This window comes from Antennarius striatus, chromosome 10, assembly GCF_040054535.1.
Source record: "Antennarius striatus isolate MH-2024 chromosome 10, ASM4005453v1, whole genome shotgun sequence".
NCBI lineage: Eukaryota > Metazoa > Chordata > Actinopteri > Lophiiformes > Antennariidae > Antennarius > Antennarius striatus.
In genome coordinates this window covers 1,086,631-1,103,147 of record NC_090785.1, presented here as the reverse complement: position 1 = coordinate 1,103,147, position 16,517 = coordinate 1,086,631, and the positions used below count along the sequence as shown (strand labels likewise).

General features: G+C 49.2%; 3 protein-coding genes across 7 annotated transcripts; 1 reads left to right on the top strand and 2 right to left on the bottom strand.

Moving 5' to 3' along the window:
* Nucleotides 1–615: 615 nt before the first annotated feature.
* nipsnap3a (nipsnap homolog 3A (C. elegans)) lies at nucleotides 616–3,025 on the bottom strand. The gene is made up of 6 exons (XM_068325481.1): nucleotides 2,844–3,025; nucleotides 1,608–1,815; nucleotides 1,347–1,508; nucleotides 1,128–1,277; nucleotides 963–1,049; nucleotides 616–884 (listed from the first exon to the last, which is right to left on the bottom strand). The coding sequence occupies exons 1-6, from the start codon at nucleotides 2,904–2,906 to the stop codon at nucleotides 808–810; spliced, it is 747 nt and encodes a 248-aa protein (XP_068181582.1). The 5' UTR covers nucleotides 2,907–3,025; the 3' UTR covers nucleotides 616–807.
* Nucleotides 3,026–3,985: 960 nt separating this feature from the next.
* On the top strand, nucleotides 3,986–7,982 carry noa1 (nitric oxide associated 1). Its single transcript, XM_068325366.1, has 9 exons — nucleotides 3,986–4,266; nucleotides 4,342–5,244; nucleotides 5,330–5,485; nucleotides 5,552–5,656; nucleotides 5,804–5,895; nucleotides 7,030–7,161; nucleotides 7,243–7,359; nucleotides 7,434–7,551; nucleotides 7,629–7,982. Exons 1-9 carry the CDS (start codon nucleotides 4,065–4,067, stop codon nucleotides 7,856–7,858), a joined length of 2,055 nt encoding a protein of 684 aa, XP_068181467.1. The 5' UTR covers nucleotides 3,986–4,064; the 3' UTR covers nucleotides 7,859–7,982.
* A 155-nt stretch (nucleotides 7,983–8,137) lies between these two features.
* rest (RE1-silencing transcription factor) lies at nucleotides 8,138–14,978 on the bottom strand. Of its 5 annotated transcripts, none has more exons than XM_068325360.1 (6): nucleotides 14,798–14,978; nucleotides 13,749–14,055; nucleotides 12,728–13,270; nucleotides 12,486–12,646; nucleotides 12,321–12,404; nucleotides 8,138–10,853 (listed from the first exon to the last, which is right to left on the bottom strand). In XM_068325360.1, the coding sequence occupies exons 2-6, from the start codon at nucleotides 14,030–14,032 to the stop codon at nucleotides 9,055–9,057; spliced, it is 2,871 nt and encodes a 956-aa protein (XP_068181461.1). In that variant the 5' UTR covers nucleotides 14,033–14,055; nucleotides 14,798–14,978; the 3' UTR covers nucleotides 8,138–9,054. The 5 variants fall into 5 exon arrangements, with proteins under 5 accessions (XP_068181461.1, XP_068181464.1, XP_068181466.1 ...); XM_068325363.1 differs by having other exon boundaries at nucleotides 12,728–13,264; XM_068325365.1 differs by having other exon boundaries at nucleotides 12,728–13,264; nucleotides 13,773–14,055.
* Nucleotides 14,979–16,517: the final 1,539 nt, after the last annotated feature.

The window sequence follows — 16,517 nt, the reverse complement described above, 5'->3', positions numbered from 1 at the left end:
TCTATATTTATCTATTTTAAATAAATTTTATTACTTAGTGTAGTACAGAAAAAAGATACGAAATTGTAAATACTATTTGGAAATGCTTATCACACATCCTGAACGAATGAAGGACAAAATAAAAACCTTTTTTAAGGTTATACAACAAATACAGGAATTATTTTTAAGTCGAGTAAAAAGATGTAAATCAGTTTTTTATTTTCATGTGCATTTACAAAAAAAAAACCCTGATGCAAGTTGAAACTACGTAAGAGGAGTTCTCGATTATACATCGGTCTAAAAAACAAAACACGGAAAAATAAAAATCAAGATTACGTCATTTTACTCCACAAATAGTGGAATCCTTAAATCACAAATAAACCGTTAAACGCACATAATGTTACTGTTAAATCAGAATAAAAACATATAGAAGTTCAGTACAGAATGGTTATCTACAGTTTAACCTGCAGACTAGTTAATTCAACTTAAATCGTTTTTCAACTTACTGGAACTAGTTAGAGATGTTAGCTGAAATTTAGCCGCATATAAAAAAAATTTATTTCATGTTTTAAATCACATCTGCGTATGTTAATTCAACTTATCGATGATCCAATGAAGGCTAAGACTTAGAAGAAGTTAAGAAGTTAAGAAGTTGTTTTTATTTGTTAATTTGCTTCAACCTGATTCTACAAGTTGAATATGTTTTATATATTATTATGATGAGTGACATGTATTCATTTAAATGACTGAGGTACCGTTTCCACGGTGACGGTAAATAACACTCATTCAGGGCGGTGACTTCCCGCTGGACGACCGGCGGCGGCGGAGTCACTTCAGCGGCGAGAACGGACACGGGAACATCAGCTGACTCTCCTGAGACGCCAGGTGGGCGACGCTGTTCCTGACTGGGAGAGAAACGACCAATCAGGACGGACGGACGACATCACACAACGCCGCTCTGTCTGCGGTGGGCGGAGTCTCACCTGCGGCCACCACTCTGGCGTCGTTGTGAGCTTGATGTCGAAGTTCGGCGCGCTGGTCGGCGCTTTCGAACCACCAGAGGGCGTGAACTGACCCGGGAGACAGTGACATCATCAACACGCGCCATCTGGACAGCCGGTGTGTGACATCACGTTTTCACCGCGTACCTTTGTTCAGCACGCCGAACTCGGTGTGAAACGCTCCCACCAGCTTGCCGTACCCAGGTGCATCATGGGCATTAACGGCCGCCTGGAAGTCCTTGCCCCAAACGGCGGGACCGCCGGGACGCATCTGGAAGGAGACCAGTTCGTACACGCCTGAAACACACCGGGCGTTAGAGTGTACGTGGTGTCAGCGAACTCATCGCTCAGGGGGGAGGGGCTTACCGCCATCCTGGGGCGGGCTCTTCAGCTGGCTCCAGGGAACGAGATACGCCACCTCGTTGTCCTGGGACGCCAACATGGGGATTGCCTTGGAGATGTAGTCCGAGATCCAGGAGGGGTCCTGAGCCAGAGCTGCCCGGACAGCTGCCCGCTGGGCGTAGCTGTCTGAGAAGGAGGAGGAGGAGGAAGACGAGGAGGGGGCGGGGACTGTTAGGCTTCAAAATAATGACGCCAAATTATCACCTGGGCGGAGAAAAACCTCACCATACTTCCATATGTGGATGACCTTGTTCAGGCCGCCGTACTCCACTTTCCAGTAGCCAATCAGCTCAGAGTGGGCGGTGCGCAGGTGGATCTTCTCATTGGTCAGATTGAGGAAGGCGGAGTTCTGTTCTGGGTGGATGCAGTAGGTCCGGAACTCGTACAGAGTTCTGTGTTTCTGCTGCGGACCAGTCGATAGACGGACCCGAGGCTGGAGGACGGACGAGACCAGAAGGGAGATAAAGTCGAGTATCATCGGCGTAGAGGTGGAACAATGCTAACGGGCTAACGACATCACCTTTTAAAACTCCCAACAAAAACGACTCAGCACATTGACCCAGGTGATGTGTCCGATGCTAATGAACCTCATTAGTATGCAAAGTGTCTGTGAAAGTTGCATTTCAACGACCCCCTTTGGCACCCCCGTCAACCATCGTTGAGTAGCCGGATCGGATTCGACTACAGGCGTTGGAATGTGAATAGCACTGACCACACCCCACAGGGGTAATAAAGTGACCACACCCCACAGGGGTAATAAAGTGACCACACCCCACAGGGGTAATAAAGTGACCACACCCCACAGGGGTAATAAAGTGACCACACCCCACAGGGGTAATAAAGTGACCACACCCCACAGGGGTAATAAAGTGGACCAGACACCATCAGAACTGAAGGAGCCTCTTGGATGAGAGGAGAAACGTCTTCTAAGAACTTTCTACAGTCCAGTGGGTCGACTTAAACAGCTTTAGATAACCATGACAACAGACTGGTAGACTTACATAATGGTGCTAAATGCTAACAGAATGCTAGTCTTATATGCTAACAGACTGGTAGACTTAGAGCCAAGCACACTGGTGCTAGTGTTAGCTGTTAATGCCAGAGGTAAGAAGCTAGCAGCATGCTAAAGTTCCATGTTAGCAGGCGGTAGAGTCAAGGGTCAATGTTGTGTTTTTGCTAGCTGGTTAATTTTAAACTTAGTTTTCGACCGTCTCTCTGAGGTCAGTCCAAAGGTCAACAACAAACTTCCAATCTCTGCCATTGGACACAATGTTTGTTTGTTTGTTTGTTTGTTTGTTTGCCAAGTCGTCGTCAGACCACCATTAAATGTTTGTAACTAATCTCAGGTCTTTCTCGTGAAGAGGAAGTGGTCACAGACATGTGGGCCGGGTCTTGGTACTGGTCCAACTGGGCCGATCGGTCCTGATCGAGGTGTCTTCTCTCTGCCTGGAGGAAACTCACCTGAACAGCAGCAGGTTTGAGGACGGCCGCCGACCTCAGGAGGAACCTCCTCAACCCAAACATGGTGACGGTGAAGCAACAGAACCAGCAGCTCAGAACCAGCAGCTCAGAACCAGCAGCTCAGAACCAGCCTGACCCCGGAGGAACGTCAGGAAGTTCCTCCAGTCCTCCAGTCAGAGATCCACTGAGGACTGGAGGTCTCACTCTGAAGACAGAACACACACAGCAGAGATGATCAGCGTTAATAGTGACCTAAAAACAACAAAGAACATGTTAAAAGAGTAATAATCAGAGGATAGCTTTAAAAAAATAACAATAATAATAATAACAATAATAATAATAACAATAATAATAATAACAATAATAGGGATAAGATGAAGAAGAAGTAGAAATGTACTATATTGATCCGCTTGGACAAATTATTTTACATTTTTAAAAATCAGATACATAAATGACACGTCATGGATTCATATAGCTGAAATGTTGTAGAGAACGAAACATCCTGATTGGTTCTCCTCTGCTAACCCTTCTCTGTGATTCCTTCCTCCTCTCCCGTCAAAGTTTCTATAAAATAATTAAGCTAAAGTCTAAAAATCCTATTTCTTCCATGTTTATCATGGATTTCAATTACTTAAGTAATGAGTTTAATAATCAAATCAGAATATATTAGAACTCTAAACGGTTCCACTTTAATGATTACAGAACTGAAATGCATTTTAAAACCATAATGCAAACTGATTTAAAAGAAAGCGCACTTTTCTATAGTTTACGAGTCAGAAAAAGAAAGAGTTGATGTTAGCCGATGAGCTTGTTAGCTTCTACAGGTATTTAAACTATTTATTTTACTTTATGTTCATTCTTTTGAACCACTTCTGTTGGGTTCGGTTCATTTTATGGATGCATTTCTGGTTCCTGAAGAAGCCGAAGAGTGAGACCTCTTCTTCCTCTGATATACTCTCAGACGGAAAGACGCCTGTGACGTCACAGTGTCTAACTTTGCAATAACTTGTCGCTAAAGTATTAAAAAATTATATCATCCTGTTATCGATTATTCTTTTATTCGCGTGAGTAAAACTCGGTGTAACATTCGATTAATTAATTTTACTCGCTTTTTTAAAACGATGACGGATTTGACGTCACATCCGTCCCGGAAGTGGTTTACTCCGTAGCCGTCGTGGGGGCTCGTGAGCATGCGTTCAGGGGCGTCCGGAGGACTGAAACATGTTCCGGGTGCTTCAGGTGCGCGTCCACCGGGCGCTCGTCAGGCGCGTTTGTTTCCCCGCCCGTCGCGTCCCGGCTGCGGGCTGTGCGGGGTCACTTCCGGCCTCCAAGGCTGCGGCGGGTCGCAGTTTGACCCGGACGGTGCGGAGTTGCACGGTGGACCCGAACGTGGAGGAACAGTTTGTGTTTCCGGACTACACAGGTAGGTTAATTGCCTCTATGACGTCATCACGCACGCGACTGACGTAACCGTTTTTCTTCTCACCTGCTGCGTCAGATCTGGAGGATGAAGACTCCTCCTCTTCTTCATTTGCTCCTCCTGAAGCGGAACAGGAAGCTCCTCCCAGAAACATCAAGCCTTTGGGGAAACAGCTGCACGTGCTGAGGGGCGTGGCCAAGCAGGAGGCGGAGCCTGACTCTCTTTTAGAGGTCCACGATGTAGACTTCCCATTGGACGAGAGCGTCATCGCCGGGAGGAAGAAGAAGAAGAAGAAAGAACAGAAAATCTTCGGCACGCCGGACGAGGCGCAGCCGATTAGCGACACTTCCTGTTCGGGCTGCGGCGCCATCCTGCACTGCACCGCCCCCGACGTCCCCGGTTACCTCCCTAGCGAGAAGTACAAGGTGCTGCTGGGGGCGGAGCTCCTGCACGAGGCCACCTGTCAGCGCTGCTACCTGCTCAGGCACCACCAGAGGGCGCTGAGCGTCACCATGACCGCCGACGAGTACTGCGACGTGGTGCGGAGGCTCCGCCCCCTCTCCGCCCTGGTGCTGCTGATCGTCGACCTGCTGGACGTCCCCCACTCCATCGTCCCCGACCTGCCCCGCCTGGTGGGCACCAACAAGCACATTGTCGTCCTCGGCAACAAGATCGACCTGTTCCCGGGCGACGCCCCCAACTACCTGCAGCGAATCAGACGCCAGCTCTTGCAGTACTGCCAGGACGCCGGGCTCGGCGGTCAGGTGACCGACGTGCACCTGATCAGCGCCAAGACGGGGTACGGCGTGGAGGGGATGATCTCCAGCCTGCAGCGGTCCTGGAAGTACAAAGGCGACGTCTACCTGGTGGGCGGGGCCAATGCGGGGAAGTCCACGCTGTTCAACGCGCTGCTGGAGTCCGACTACTGCAAGTCCAAAGCGTCCGACGTCGTCCAGAAGGCCACCACCTCGCCGTGGCCCGGTGAGCACGCCGAGCATGATGGGAAATGATGCAAGTGTGATTTTCTTGTCTTATGTGATTGGTCGTTGGCCCGTGTTGCGTTCAGGGACGACTCTGAACCTGCTGAAGTTCCCCATCATCAACCCGACGCCGTACCGGATGTTCCGACGCCACGAGCGACTCAGCAAAACGGAGGAGGTGGAGACGACGCAGGAGGAGCTGAAGAGAGTCCGGCGCTTCAGCCGGGAGGGGTACCTCATGGGTGAGTCTGAGGGGCGGGAGGGGGGCACGCCCGTCGTTCACATGCTGACCTGTTGTGTCCAATCAGGTCGCGTCGGCAGGACGTTCAGGACCGGATCCAAACCGAACGAGATCCAGTTCGACCCCGACAGTCTGGCTCTGGGGGAGGACGAAGACGGACACATGGAAAAAGGTGGCGTATGATTGGAGGATGGACCTGTGATGTCATCGACTCCAGGCGGGGCGTCAGAGGGAAACTGGGTGTAGATGGAAAAGAAATAATTAGAGCTGAATGTGAAGGAGCCTGCTGACCTGTGACAGCTGACCTTTGACCTGACAGCTCCCCGCAGGTCACCAGAAGCGTTTGACTTGAACGAACTGAAAGACGCTCATTGGCTGTTCGACACGCCGGGAATCATGAAGGAGAACGACGTGAGTCAGCGCCGCCGTACAAGTGCTAGAAGAGTACTATATGAAGTATTAATACTATATGAAGTATTAATACTATATATAAAGTATTAATACTATATAAAGTATTAATACTATATAAACTAGTAATAATATACAGTAATCTCTTGCTTTTTTGCGCTTCAAGATACACAACCTCACCTCATCTTGGATTTTTAGTAGGTAGTCACATGATACCGTACTCGCATTCTATTGGCTGACAGCATCCTGAAGTAGGCTATGTTCTGTGAATCTATCAGAGTGTTTTAAAGGTGGTTTAATATCAGTATGGGGGGGTTCATAAACTATATAAACTATTAATGTTTTATAGTTTTAGTACTATGTAAACTATTGACATGCTATTAACTATTAATACTATGTAAACTATAATACTATATGAACTATTTCTGCTACTATATAAAGGTAAACCTCAGCTTACGTCATTTGGACTTTCGTTGAACTAAAAAAAAATACATGGAAGAATAAAAATCAAGTTTACGTCATTTTCCTCCACTTTACGTCGATCTGTCACAAACAGTGGAATCATTAAACCGTTCTCACACTAGTGAACCGTTCTCACACTAGTGAACCGTTCTCACACTAGTGAACCGTTCTCACACTAGTGAACCGTTCTCACACTAGTGAACCGTTCACACTGGTGAACCGTTCTCACACTAGTGAACCGTTCTCACACTAGTGAACCGTTCTCACACTAGTGAACCGTTCTCACACTAGTGAACCGTTCTCACACTAGTGAACCGTTGAGAGCGGATCACTAGTGTTCTGACTGGACAATAACTCAGAATAAAACATTATTAGCCTGTAGAAACCTGTATGACCCACAATGAGGAAGAAGGAAAAATAAAATGTTTAGCAACTTAAAATAGATTTTTATTAAACACATTTTAATACTTTACATTTTCACATATTTTTATAAATTAATTTTAAAATTAATTTTAATTATTCTTGATTTATTTTTTATCATTTTTAATTTAATTTCCCCTTGAGATTATTAAAGTAATCTAACGTCTCCTGGATACAGCTAACGGCGTCAGCTCAGGTTTACCTGTCCAGGTTGTCTCACCAGGAACCAATCAGCTGCCTGCTCCGCCTCCTCAGATCCTCAGCCTGCTGACGGACCAGGAAGTGAAGTTGGTGGTTCCGTCTCGCGCCATCGTCCCTCGGACCTTCGTGCTGAAGCCAGGCTGCAGTCTGTTCGTGGGGGGGCTGGCCAGGATCGACTACCTGGAGGTGGGGGGCACCCGTCAGAAACCATTCGCCGGTTCTCCAGTGATCAGCTGACCCCCCCCCCCCCTCCTCCGGTCTCCACAGGGACAGAAGGCCTGCTGGTTCTCGGTGGTGGCATCCAATCAGGTCCCGGTTCACGTCACCAGCCTGGAAAGGGCTGATGGCGTCTATGAAAAACACGCGGGACACGTCCTGCTGGGGGTGAGTACCCGCCCACCGGTCACATGACCGCCGACATCTGTTTTAACACGCGCTGATGTCCGCGGTGCGTTCAGGTGCCCCTGGGAGGGTCGGAGCGTATGAAGGACTTCCCCCCGTTGGTTCCTCAGGAGTTCAGCCTGACGGGTCGATGCTACCCGGAGGCGGCGGCGGACGTCAAGCTGTCGTCAGCAGGTAGACCATCGGTAATCAATACACATCCAATCACACAGCCAATCAGGTAGCTCACCTGTGTTTTTTACCCCCGACAGGTTGGGTGGCGGTGACGCCAGTGGCAGGTTATCAGGTGACGCTGAGGGTCCACGGTCCGGCGGCGGCCGCGTTCACCCTCCGGACGCCGCCGCTGCTCCCGAACATCGTGAACCTGAAAGGAGATCGCATCGGGAAAACCTCCGCCTACAGACCCGTCAAAGCGTCGGGGGTAATGAAGGGGGCGCCGAAGGCCCCTGGCGCCAACAAGCCACTGGCGAAGAGGACATGAGCCCGTTTCCATGGAGACGAGACTTTTTTAGGAGGACAGAAACTTTAATCTTTATTTAAAAAGGAGCAGTCTGGCAACGATGACATCAAAGCTCAAAGAATAAAGATTTAATGGTGTTAAAGGATCAATAGGAATATAATCATTGACCCTTTTTTCCGTTAAGGGTAAACATGGTGTTTGTGTTTATTTATTGATGACATCATAAGGTTTCGTTGATGCTGCAATTGATTTATTTGGTCTCTTTTGGGACACGAGAAAACAATTGATCTCAAGAGGAAGCAGAAGTAAAACACCAGGTTTATCCTTTGATGTTACTTTCAGTATAATTCTACACGTTAGCATACGAGCACGGAGACGTTAGTGTAAAAAAACCACTTTCTTTACTGTCCGAAAAACAAAACTTCCACAAAAACTTTCACTTTGGCTTCTCCGCTAAAAAAAAAGGAATATTGCACAGAATTATTTACAGGGCTCTCAGGTTCAGGTGTTCTGTCGACATCAAAGCCAGAGTCGTGCTGTCGTGGAGATGCGATGAAATGTTTTAGAACTAATTTTTTTTCGCACAATCATCTCGTTGGGGAAAAAAAACGTACAAATTCATGAAGAATGATTCAAGAACTAAAAAACGTTTAAATGGACACGGAGCTGATTGTCAGAAGGCACCGGACATCTACCACACGGGAAAAAAACATTGAAGTATAGAAATAAACAGACTGAACCCAAACGTCACACCTGATCCGTTGTCAATCTGGTCCGATCAATCGGTGAGGCTGATTGGATAATTGATGTCTAGACACAGGTAACCAGAGGACAGTTCTCTGGATGGACACTAGGGGGCAGCAAACTGAGAAAGCCAGTTTTGGACACGATTGTTCTTGTTCTGGTGATTTTGGACTTGGTTCTCTCTGATGTGGACAAACGGGTTTGGATCGCGTCCCGTTGTTTACTTCCTGATCGGACTCTGCCAACAGGAAACCAGTCAGCGATGGCAAACAAACTGGTTTTGGTCCCGGACAGAGACTGGGTTCATGTCACGTTTAAACCGGTGTGTCGATGCTAGTTGGGATTAACGAATAGTGAGCAGCTAGCTAACTTGGGGGGCGGGGGGTGGAGTGATGATCAGGGAACTGGGATGGACTGGTAGTGACTGGGACAAGCTGGTGTCCACCTGCGCCCCCTGTTGTTGGTGCACACCCTCATGTCTTTGCCTGGTTGTTGGCCGTCTGGTCCATGTAGTAGACGTTGACCAGGTGGCGGTTCAGGTGGCGCCGGTACGCCTCCTCCAGGGGGAAGGTGCGGTCGCAGAAGATGCACATGTGACTCTTGAGCTCCGTCGGCGTCGGGATCTCGTCCGTTGGCGTTTCGGGGTCGTTGGCCATCTTACCGGACCCGGAACCGGCGCTGTTGAGGCCGGAATCCTCACTGCCCTCGGAGGAGCTGTCGCTGATGTCACTTCCTCCTTCGTGGCTGCTGTGGATGCCCTCGTCGTCCTCCAGATCGGCCGGTTTGTTCTGCTGAGCAGGAAGCACCAGCGGTGGTGGCGAAGTGGGTTTGACGAACGTCGGCTGAGGCTGGTCTTCCGCCGGAGGAGGTGTCTCCTCGTTTGAGGGGCCGCCGGACGACACCTCCATCTTCTCTGGACTTGTCACCACAACATTTCGTAACGTCGCTGGAGACGTTTCATCCGTGGAAGCGCCCTTCACGAGGATATTCTCTGGTTGCTGGCGTTCAGGTTTTGTTCTATGGGTGGAACCTTCAGGAGCACCTGCGGATGAAGTCTTGACGGACGTGGTCTCGGCTTGAACCGGATCCGCTGCTGCTTTCCTGCTGGCATTCCTGGTCTTCTTCTGCTTCACAGGAGCCGCTTCATTGGTCTGGGGTGCTGTAGGCGTGGCTTCGTCTACTTTCTTAGAGTCTTCTGAAGGAGGTTTAGACGATGGCTTCTCTGCCGCGGTGGTTTTCTGCCGTTTGGCTTTAGATAGAGTCTGAGAAGACTTCTTGGACAGATCCAGAGCCTCCACGGACTTCCTCTTTGCAGCTTTGTCCTTGACCACCTTGACGTTTTTAATCTTCTCTTCTGGTTTCTGGGGAGCTTCCTGGGCCAGTTCTGCGGTCTTAACCGACTTCTTGGATCCAGACTTTCTTGGCTTGTTGAGGCTTTTGTTCTCTTTCCCGTTGCTTTCACTCTTCTTACTGTCTTTCTCAGGTCTCGACTTCTCTTCCTCTTTCGGTTTCTCCTCTCCTTCCTCCTCAGGGTTCTGTCTTTCCTCTGACTCGGTTCCTTCTGCTTGTTTTCTCTCCGTCTTCTTTAGTCTTCTCTTGGCCTTGTCCGTGTTGACAGTTGTGGTCTGCGTTTGGACGTCTTTAACAGAATTGTTCTCCTGGACAGAGACCTTCTCGATCCTCTTCTGCCTTGTTGAGACCTTTTTCTCAAGTTCCTTCACTTTTGGTACTTTCTCCTTCTCAGCCATGGTGGCGTTGGTCTTCTTCTGAACCTTTTCCGACGATTCGTTTGGCACCTGTTGGCCAGCAGTTGGCCGGTTGCTCTTTCTGATGGACAGATTGATCGGGCTGGACTCAACTCCCTGGTCCTCATTGTCCTCATCCATGTCAAAGTCCTCGTCGACGTTGGAGGAACTCTCAAACTTTCCCGCTCTGGAGTTTTCCTCGGCGTTGTCCGGACCGGGTTTCTTGACGCGTAGCTTGACCTTGGAGATGTCCATGGCCACGTTGCAGCCAGAGTGCCGGGACTTGATGTGGTACTTCAGGTTGCACTTCTTGGAGGCGGCGTATTTGCAGAGCGGACAGAGGAACTGCCGCGGGTTCAGGTGCAGTTCGACGTGCTTCTTGAAGTTGCTCCGATCGGCCGTCTTGTACTCACAGTAAGGGCAGGACAGAGGTTTGGGCCCGTTGTGGACCTGCCGGGCGTGGCGGGTCACCTCGTGCTGATTGGCTGCCAGGTAATTACAACTCTCGCACTTGAAAGGTCGCTCTCCTGCGGACAGGAAGTGGCAGATGTCAGAGGGTCATGTGACGGTGTACAGGTAAGACATCCAGGTCAAGGGTTCATGCAGCAGACGGGTCTCCAGTCATGCAGGAAGACGAACAAACAGCAAACAGAACAAACAGGAAGCTGATCTGAGGCCTGTTCTGAGGCGGTTTACCAAACTAGCCAGGCTTTAGTCTGGCTAATTTAATCCAGACTCAGTTGATCCAGTTCCATAAAGTCAGCACAGGACAAGTACCGGTAAGGCTAACGGTCATGCTAACCAGAAGAAAAGCTGTACCTGCATTCAGATTGAATTTAATCAACCAATTGTTTCTTTCAGCTCTCCAGACGTTTCTAGCGTCTCACTGGTTGAACATTGCTGAGTTGTTGGATCTGAGCTCCACCACTCAGACTCCTTCACAAGAACCAGCACACTTTTATCCAGACCTGATTCTGGATCCTGGCCAGAGCTGGTCTGAATAGAGGGGCATCAACTGACCTTCATGGAACTTCAACCTGGAGTCTGTTCTTAATGTCCTTTACGGAAAAGGCCTCAGTTGTGGAAACCTGATCCTGGACCAGGACCTGGACTCAGATCTACTGACCTGATCCTGATCCAGGACCAGGTTTGTGGTCACAAACACAACAGAAGTTAAAGCATCTGACTCTAAACCACGTTACCATGTCAGTCCACCAGCGAGAGCTTTAGTGAGAGCAACACAAACAGTTAGAAAGAACACGTTACACCCACAATACTGCTGTTAATACTAGTAATGGTAACACCAATACTACCAGTACTACTTCTACTAATTGTACTAATACTGCGACAGGTAAACCTTGGATTACATCGTGTCGAGTTATGTCGTTCTTGATTATACATCGGTTTAAAAAACAAAAAGAAAACACGAGAAAATGAAAAATCAAGTTTACATCATTTTCCTCCACAAATACTGGAATCATCAAATCAAACTTACATCGTTTTTCAACTTACACTGTTTTTCTACTTACATCGTTTTTCAAATTACATAGTTTTTCAACGTACAACGTGTCTCCTGGAACCAATTAACAACATAAACCGAGGTTTACCTGTACTGTTACGAATCATATACTGCTACTAATGCTATCACTACTTTAGTACTCCTACTAGTAGCACTAGTACTGCTGGTAGTCCTACGCTGACATGTTAGTAGGTTAACGGTGGAGTCGGTCACACACCTGAAGACGTTACAAAACTAAAATGTTGATGTGTAAACGCAAAGAAAACGATGAGTCATGGTTGAGTCATGTTTGTCGAACGTCGTCAAGGAAACGGAAGCCAGTAAGCGAAGGTGGGTAAACAACCTCCAGTAACCCCACGGCGACTGCAGGTTAGTGGGTGAAAACTTAGCGGTTGACGTTAGTGATTGGCTGATCCTGGCTGTTCATCCGATCGGCTCATCGATCGATTGATCGATCGGTCAGCGTGGGACTGACCTGAGTGGGTCCTCATGTGTCGCGTCAGGTGGGTCTTCTGGGAACTGGAGTAGTCGCAGTACAGACACTGGAACGGACGAACGCCTGGACGAAAAAAGACGCCACAGCATCAGCTCCCGCCCCCCATCTGGGCGTGGTCACATGACCTGTGTGGGCGTGTCTCACCTGTGTGCGTGCGGATGTGCTGGATGTAGTTGCTCTTGCGGTCGGAGAAGTAGGAGCACTGGCTGCAGGTGTGCAGCTTGCTGGGGAAGTGGTTCCTCAGGTGCTTCCTCCAGTGGTACTGACTGACGGTGGTGTAGGGGCACAGCGTGCACTTAAACACCCTGCACACACACACACACACACACCTGTGAGACCCTGTGAGGCCCTGCCCTCCATGGCTCCGCCCCCTTCCCCTGGCGTACCTGTGGTCGTTGCCCTCCTTGCTGTGGTGCTTCAGGTGGGCGATGTAGTGGTCGTAGCGGTTGGTGTTGTAGCCGCAGCGCTCGCACCTGATCAACCCTTTCACGTCTCCCGCCGCCGCCTCGCCGCCACCGCCCTCCGCCGCCGGAGCTTCGGCCGCCTCGGCGTCCTTGCTCCGGGTGCGGCTCCGCCCCTCCACCCGGTTGACCACCATCATCTTGGTGACGCTGTGGGAGCTGAGGTGCTGGACGAACTCCTGCTCGTTCTGCGCCTGGAAGTGACACGGCTTGCAGGCGAACGTCTTCTTTCTCTTGGCGCCCTCCACGCCGCCACCGCCAACGGGGGGGTCTTTGCGTTTGGGGTCCAGCTCAGGGGCTTTGGCGGCGGCGGTGGTGGGGCGGGGTTTCGCGTCTCGGGTCAGGTCTTCAGCTTTGTCCCTGTTCTCTTCTTGGTTTCCTGCGACCACAGCTTCAACAGGCGGCGCTGGGGATTCTGGGTACTCGATGATGCAGAACTCTCTTTGGTTGTGGTTGTCGTAGCTGTACCTGCGGTGAAACCACAGGTGAGTTAACACACAGGTGACGAGGTGGTCGTCACGGCAACACAACGGACAGTTTGAGCTGTGGATGATGTTTAGGATTATTTAGGAATGTTGGTGGATGGATACGACGTCAGTGAGACCGCATCTCGTTCTTTACCACGTGTTGGCGGATGGATACGACATCAGTGAGACCGGATCTCGTTCCCATGACTTTTGCGTTACTTTTCATTCTTTATAATTTTTTACACAACTCACATATAATTATTTATACACAGGTAACGTCTGCGTGTCTATTGGTTGATAAAAAAATTTTTTTTAAAATTATTTTCGGTCTATTTTTCTGAGTCTGAACAGATTGAACTCGTATCTCCAGGTTCAACTGTTCTACATCTGGGTTTAACGACCGCTTTGGGCGTCCCTAAACGCCTCGCTCCTGGCTGATGACATCATCGCCACCTCAGACCAGACACGTGTGACGTCACCTGCTGGGCCAATCAGACGCTGACCTGATGACGCTCTCGTCCTCGCTGTCTGAGTAGCTGCATCCGACCGTCTTCAGCTCCATCATCTCCTTCTCGTCGCCGCCGTTAACATCGGCGCCGCTAGCGCCGCCCTCCGCCGCCGTCACCGCCGCCACATTGGCCAGCATCACCAGCTGGGGGGCGGGCAGCGTGTTGCCGGGGGCGTCGGTCAAACACGGAGCGTCGTCGGTCAGGGGAACGCCAACAGGGAACATCCCCACCGAGAACACCGTCTGAGCGGCCATCTTGGATCAGCTGTTCACCTCACCTGAAGACATGAGGATGAGGAGGGTGAGGATGAAGATTCCAGTCACATACAATAGATTTATTGATCGGAATCATTAACTTTGATTGGAAACATCAGAAGAGTTTAGAAAAATCCTGACTTTTCAAACGCATCACCAAACATTAAATGATCAATAAACAACTGCTTTTGACGTCATCAGGTAATCAATGACGCTTCAATCCGTTCATACAAACATCACGTGATCAATCAGGAGGCTAGTGGTGTCGTAAACTTGTGTGAAGTGACGTAAAGACGAGGTGAAACGTCACGCCTCTGACGACACAAACACGCCGTTGTTGACACAAACAACTGTTTGCGGGTTGTTTGTTTGTTTACCGCCACGTCACGCGCGTTAAACCGACTTCGGTGACGCGGTTTGCGTGACTTTCCAGCTCGTGCGCTCGAACTTCGCGGAAGCGCAGAAAAACACGACATTTTGATTGAGGCGTTCAAAGTCACCTCGGAGTGTTTTCAGTGTAAAAACGACTTTATGGGGCTTTCCCCCGTCTTTCCCCGGGGCTGGAGCTCCCGCCGCGGGGCCGGGGGTGAGGAGTGTTAGCCATGGTCCTGATCAGCCCCGGACAGCGCCTTCTTCCCCGACTCGCCGCCTCCATTTTCCTCCAAACTAGCAACAACTTTCCACCCGCGGAGCTCCGGCCGACGGCAGCCGGCGGAGGCTCACCTCCGACCGGCCGCTCCCTCACCGAACAGCCGCTAAACTCACCCACTCTCCGGATCCGAACTTTGTTTGCGCTTCCGTCGCTTTGTTCCGACTTCCAAACGACTTTTCTTCGACGACAGAAAAGTTTCCGTACATTCCAACACAGGCACGTACGTGACGTCCTGACGTCATCACGTCGCCGCGACGCTGGAACTTCTGGTGTTTGAAAGTTGGGACGGAAAAAGAGAAGCTAACGTACGAAAAAACGTTCAATCTGCTTTTGAAAGTCATCAAAGGCTGTTGAAAAATCAGTAACTGATGTTAAATCAAACGCAGATTTGATTCGTGCCTTTTTATTCAGCTAAAATAAAGATTAGATTAAATAAACGGTGTGTTTGTGGTTCAGGAACTTCTGAAGCCTTGTCCCTGTTCATCTTTTAACTTCTTCAAGTTGGTACGTGAACGCATCGTCTGCGGTTTTGTTGGAATTTACAGCAGCTGGAACCTGAACGCGTCGCCTGAGGCCATGTTTAACTTACGAACGTTTGGTACCTGAACGCCTCATCGGAGAACAAACTGGAGCTTCCTGCAAGTTGGTACCTGAACGCATCATCAGTGGTCGTGTTGACAAACGTGGATGAAATCAGACACCGGCCGAGATTCAAGCCCCGCCCCTACCACACCCGCCCCGCCCCCACACAACTCAATAATACTTGAAGAGCTAAAACATTTATTATAAATAATCTGAATAAATATGTTGGTAAATATCTGACATTACTTTCTAAATTGTCCATTTTGATCACGTGATCAATACCTACTGAATCAGACTGATCTGAAGGAGTTCTGATCAAAACAAAACAAAAGAAAAGCAGTTCCATTTCTTACCACCAGGTGGTAGCATCGGTGTGCCGTTACTGACAGCACAGCCAGGCCAAGAGTTTCATTCCCTTCTGATCTAATCCGCCCCCTCCCAGACTGAAACCAACAACCACCTGGTTTGTGGAGGTCCCAATGAAACGTTCCGGATTCTTTAGAACCACAGCTGCAGCAAACGTGAGCAGGAAACCGTAAAGAAGCTTGCAAACAAAAGGAGGAAAGTGAGGAATGAACATGAAGGCGCTAACGGATCCTCGGCCTCAGGAAGCGGAGCGGGTGGTTGTGGGTTTGAGGCCCGAGCAGAACCTGCAGGTACATCTGGAGCCACAGCTGTGGAACAGAACCGGGATCCAGTTCACATGTGGTTTCTGATCATCATCAGCCGCCGGCGGTTCTTCTGCGGTTCTGTCTCAGATGAAAGATCGGATTTGACGAGTGACTGAACCACCAAAGAAGAAACCGACCACAGACGTGATGATTAAAACCAGGGGGGCTCATTAAGAACCGAGTGGAGACCAGATCCAGATCACCAAGAATAAAAATACTTTAAAAATGATTAAAAATGATTCAAACTTACATATCTGGATTTTTAAAAAGTTTTTGGTGAAAAAAAAAATCCACATATATAAGTTTGAATCATTTTTAATATTTAAAAAAAAATTTCACCAAAAAGTAAAGTGTGTGTGTGTGTGTGTGTGTGTGTGTGTGTGTGTGTGTGTGTGTGTGTGTGTGTGTGTGTGTGTGTGTATGTGTGTGTGTGTGTGTGGAGGAGGTTAGTAGGCCAGTGAGGAGGAAGGCCGACAATCACAGGAAGAGAAGTGTTCAGAACCGCTGGCCTCCTCCTCCTCCTGGTCCGGTTACGTTGTTGTGCTGCTGCTGCATCAAACAAACAAACAAACAAACAAAC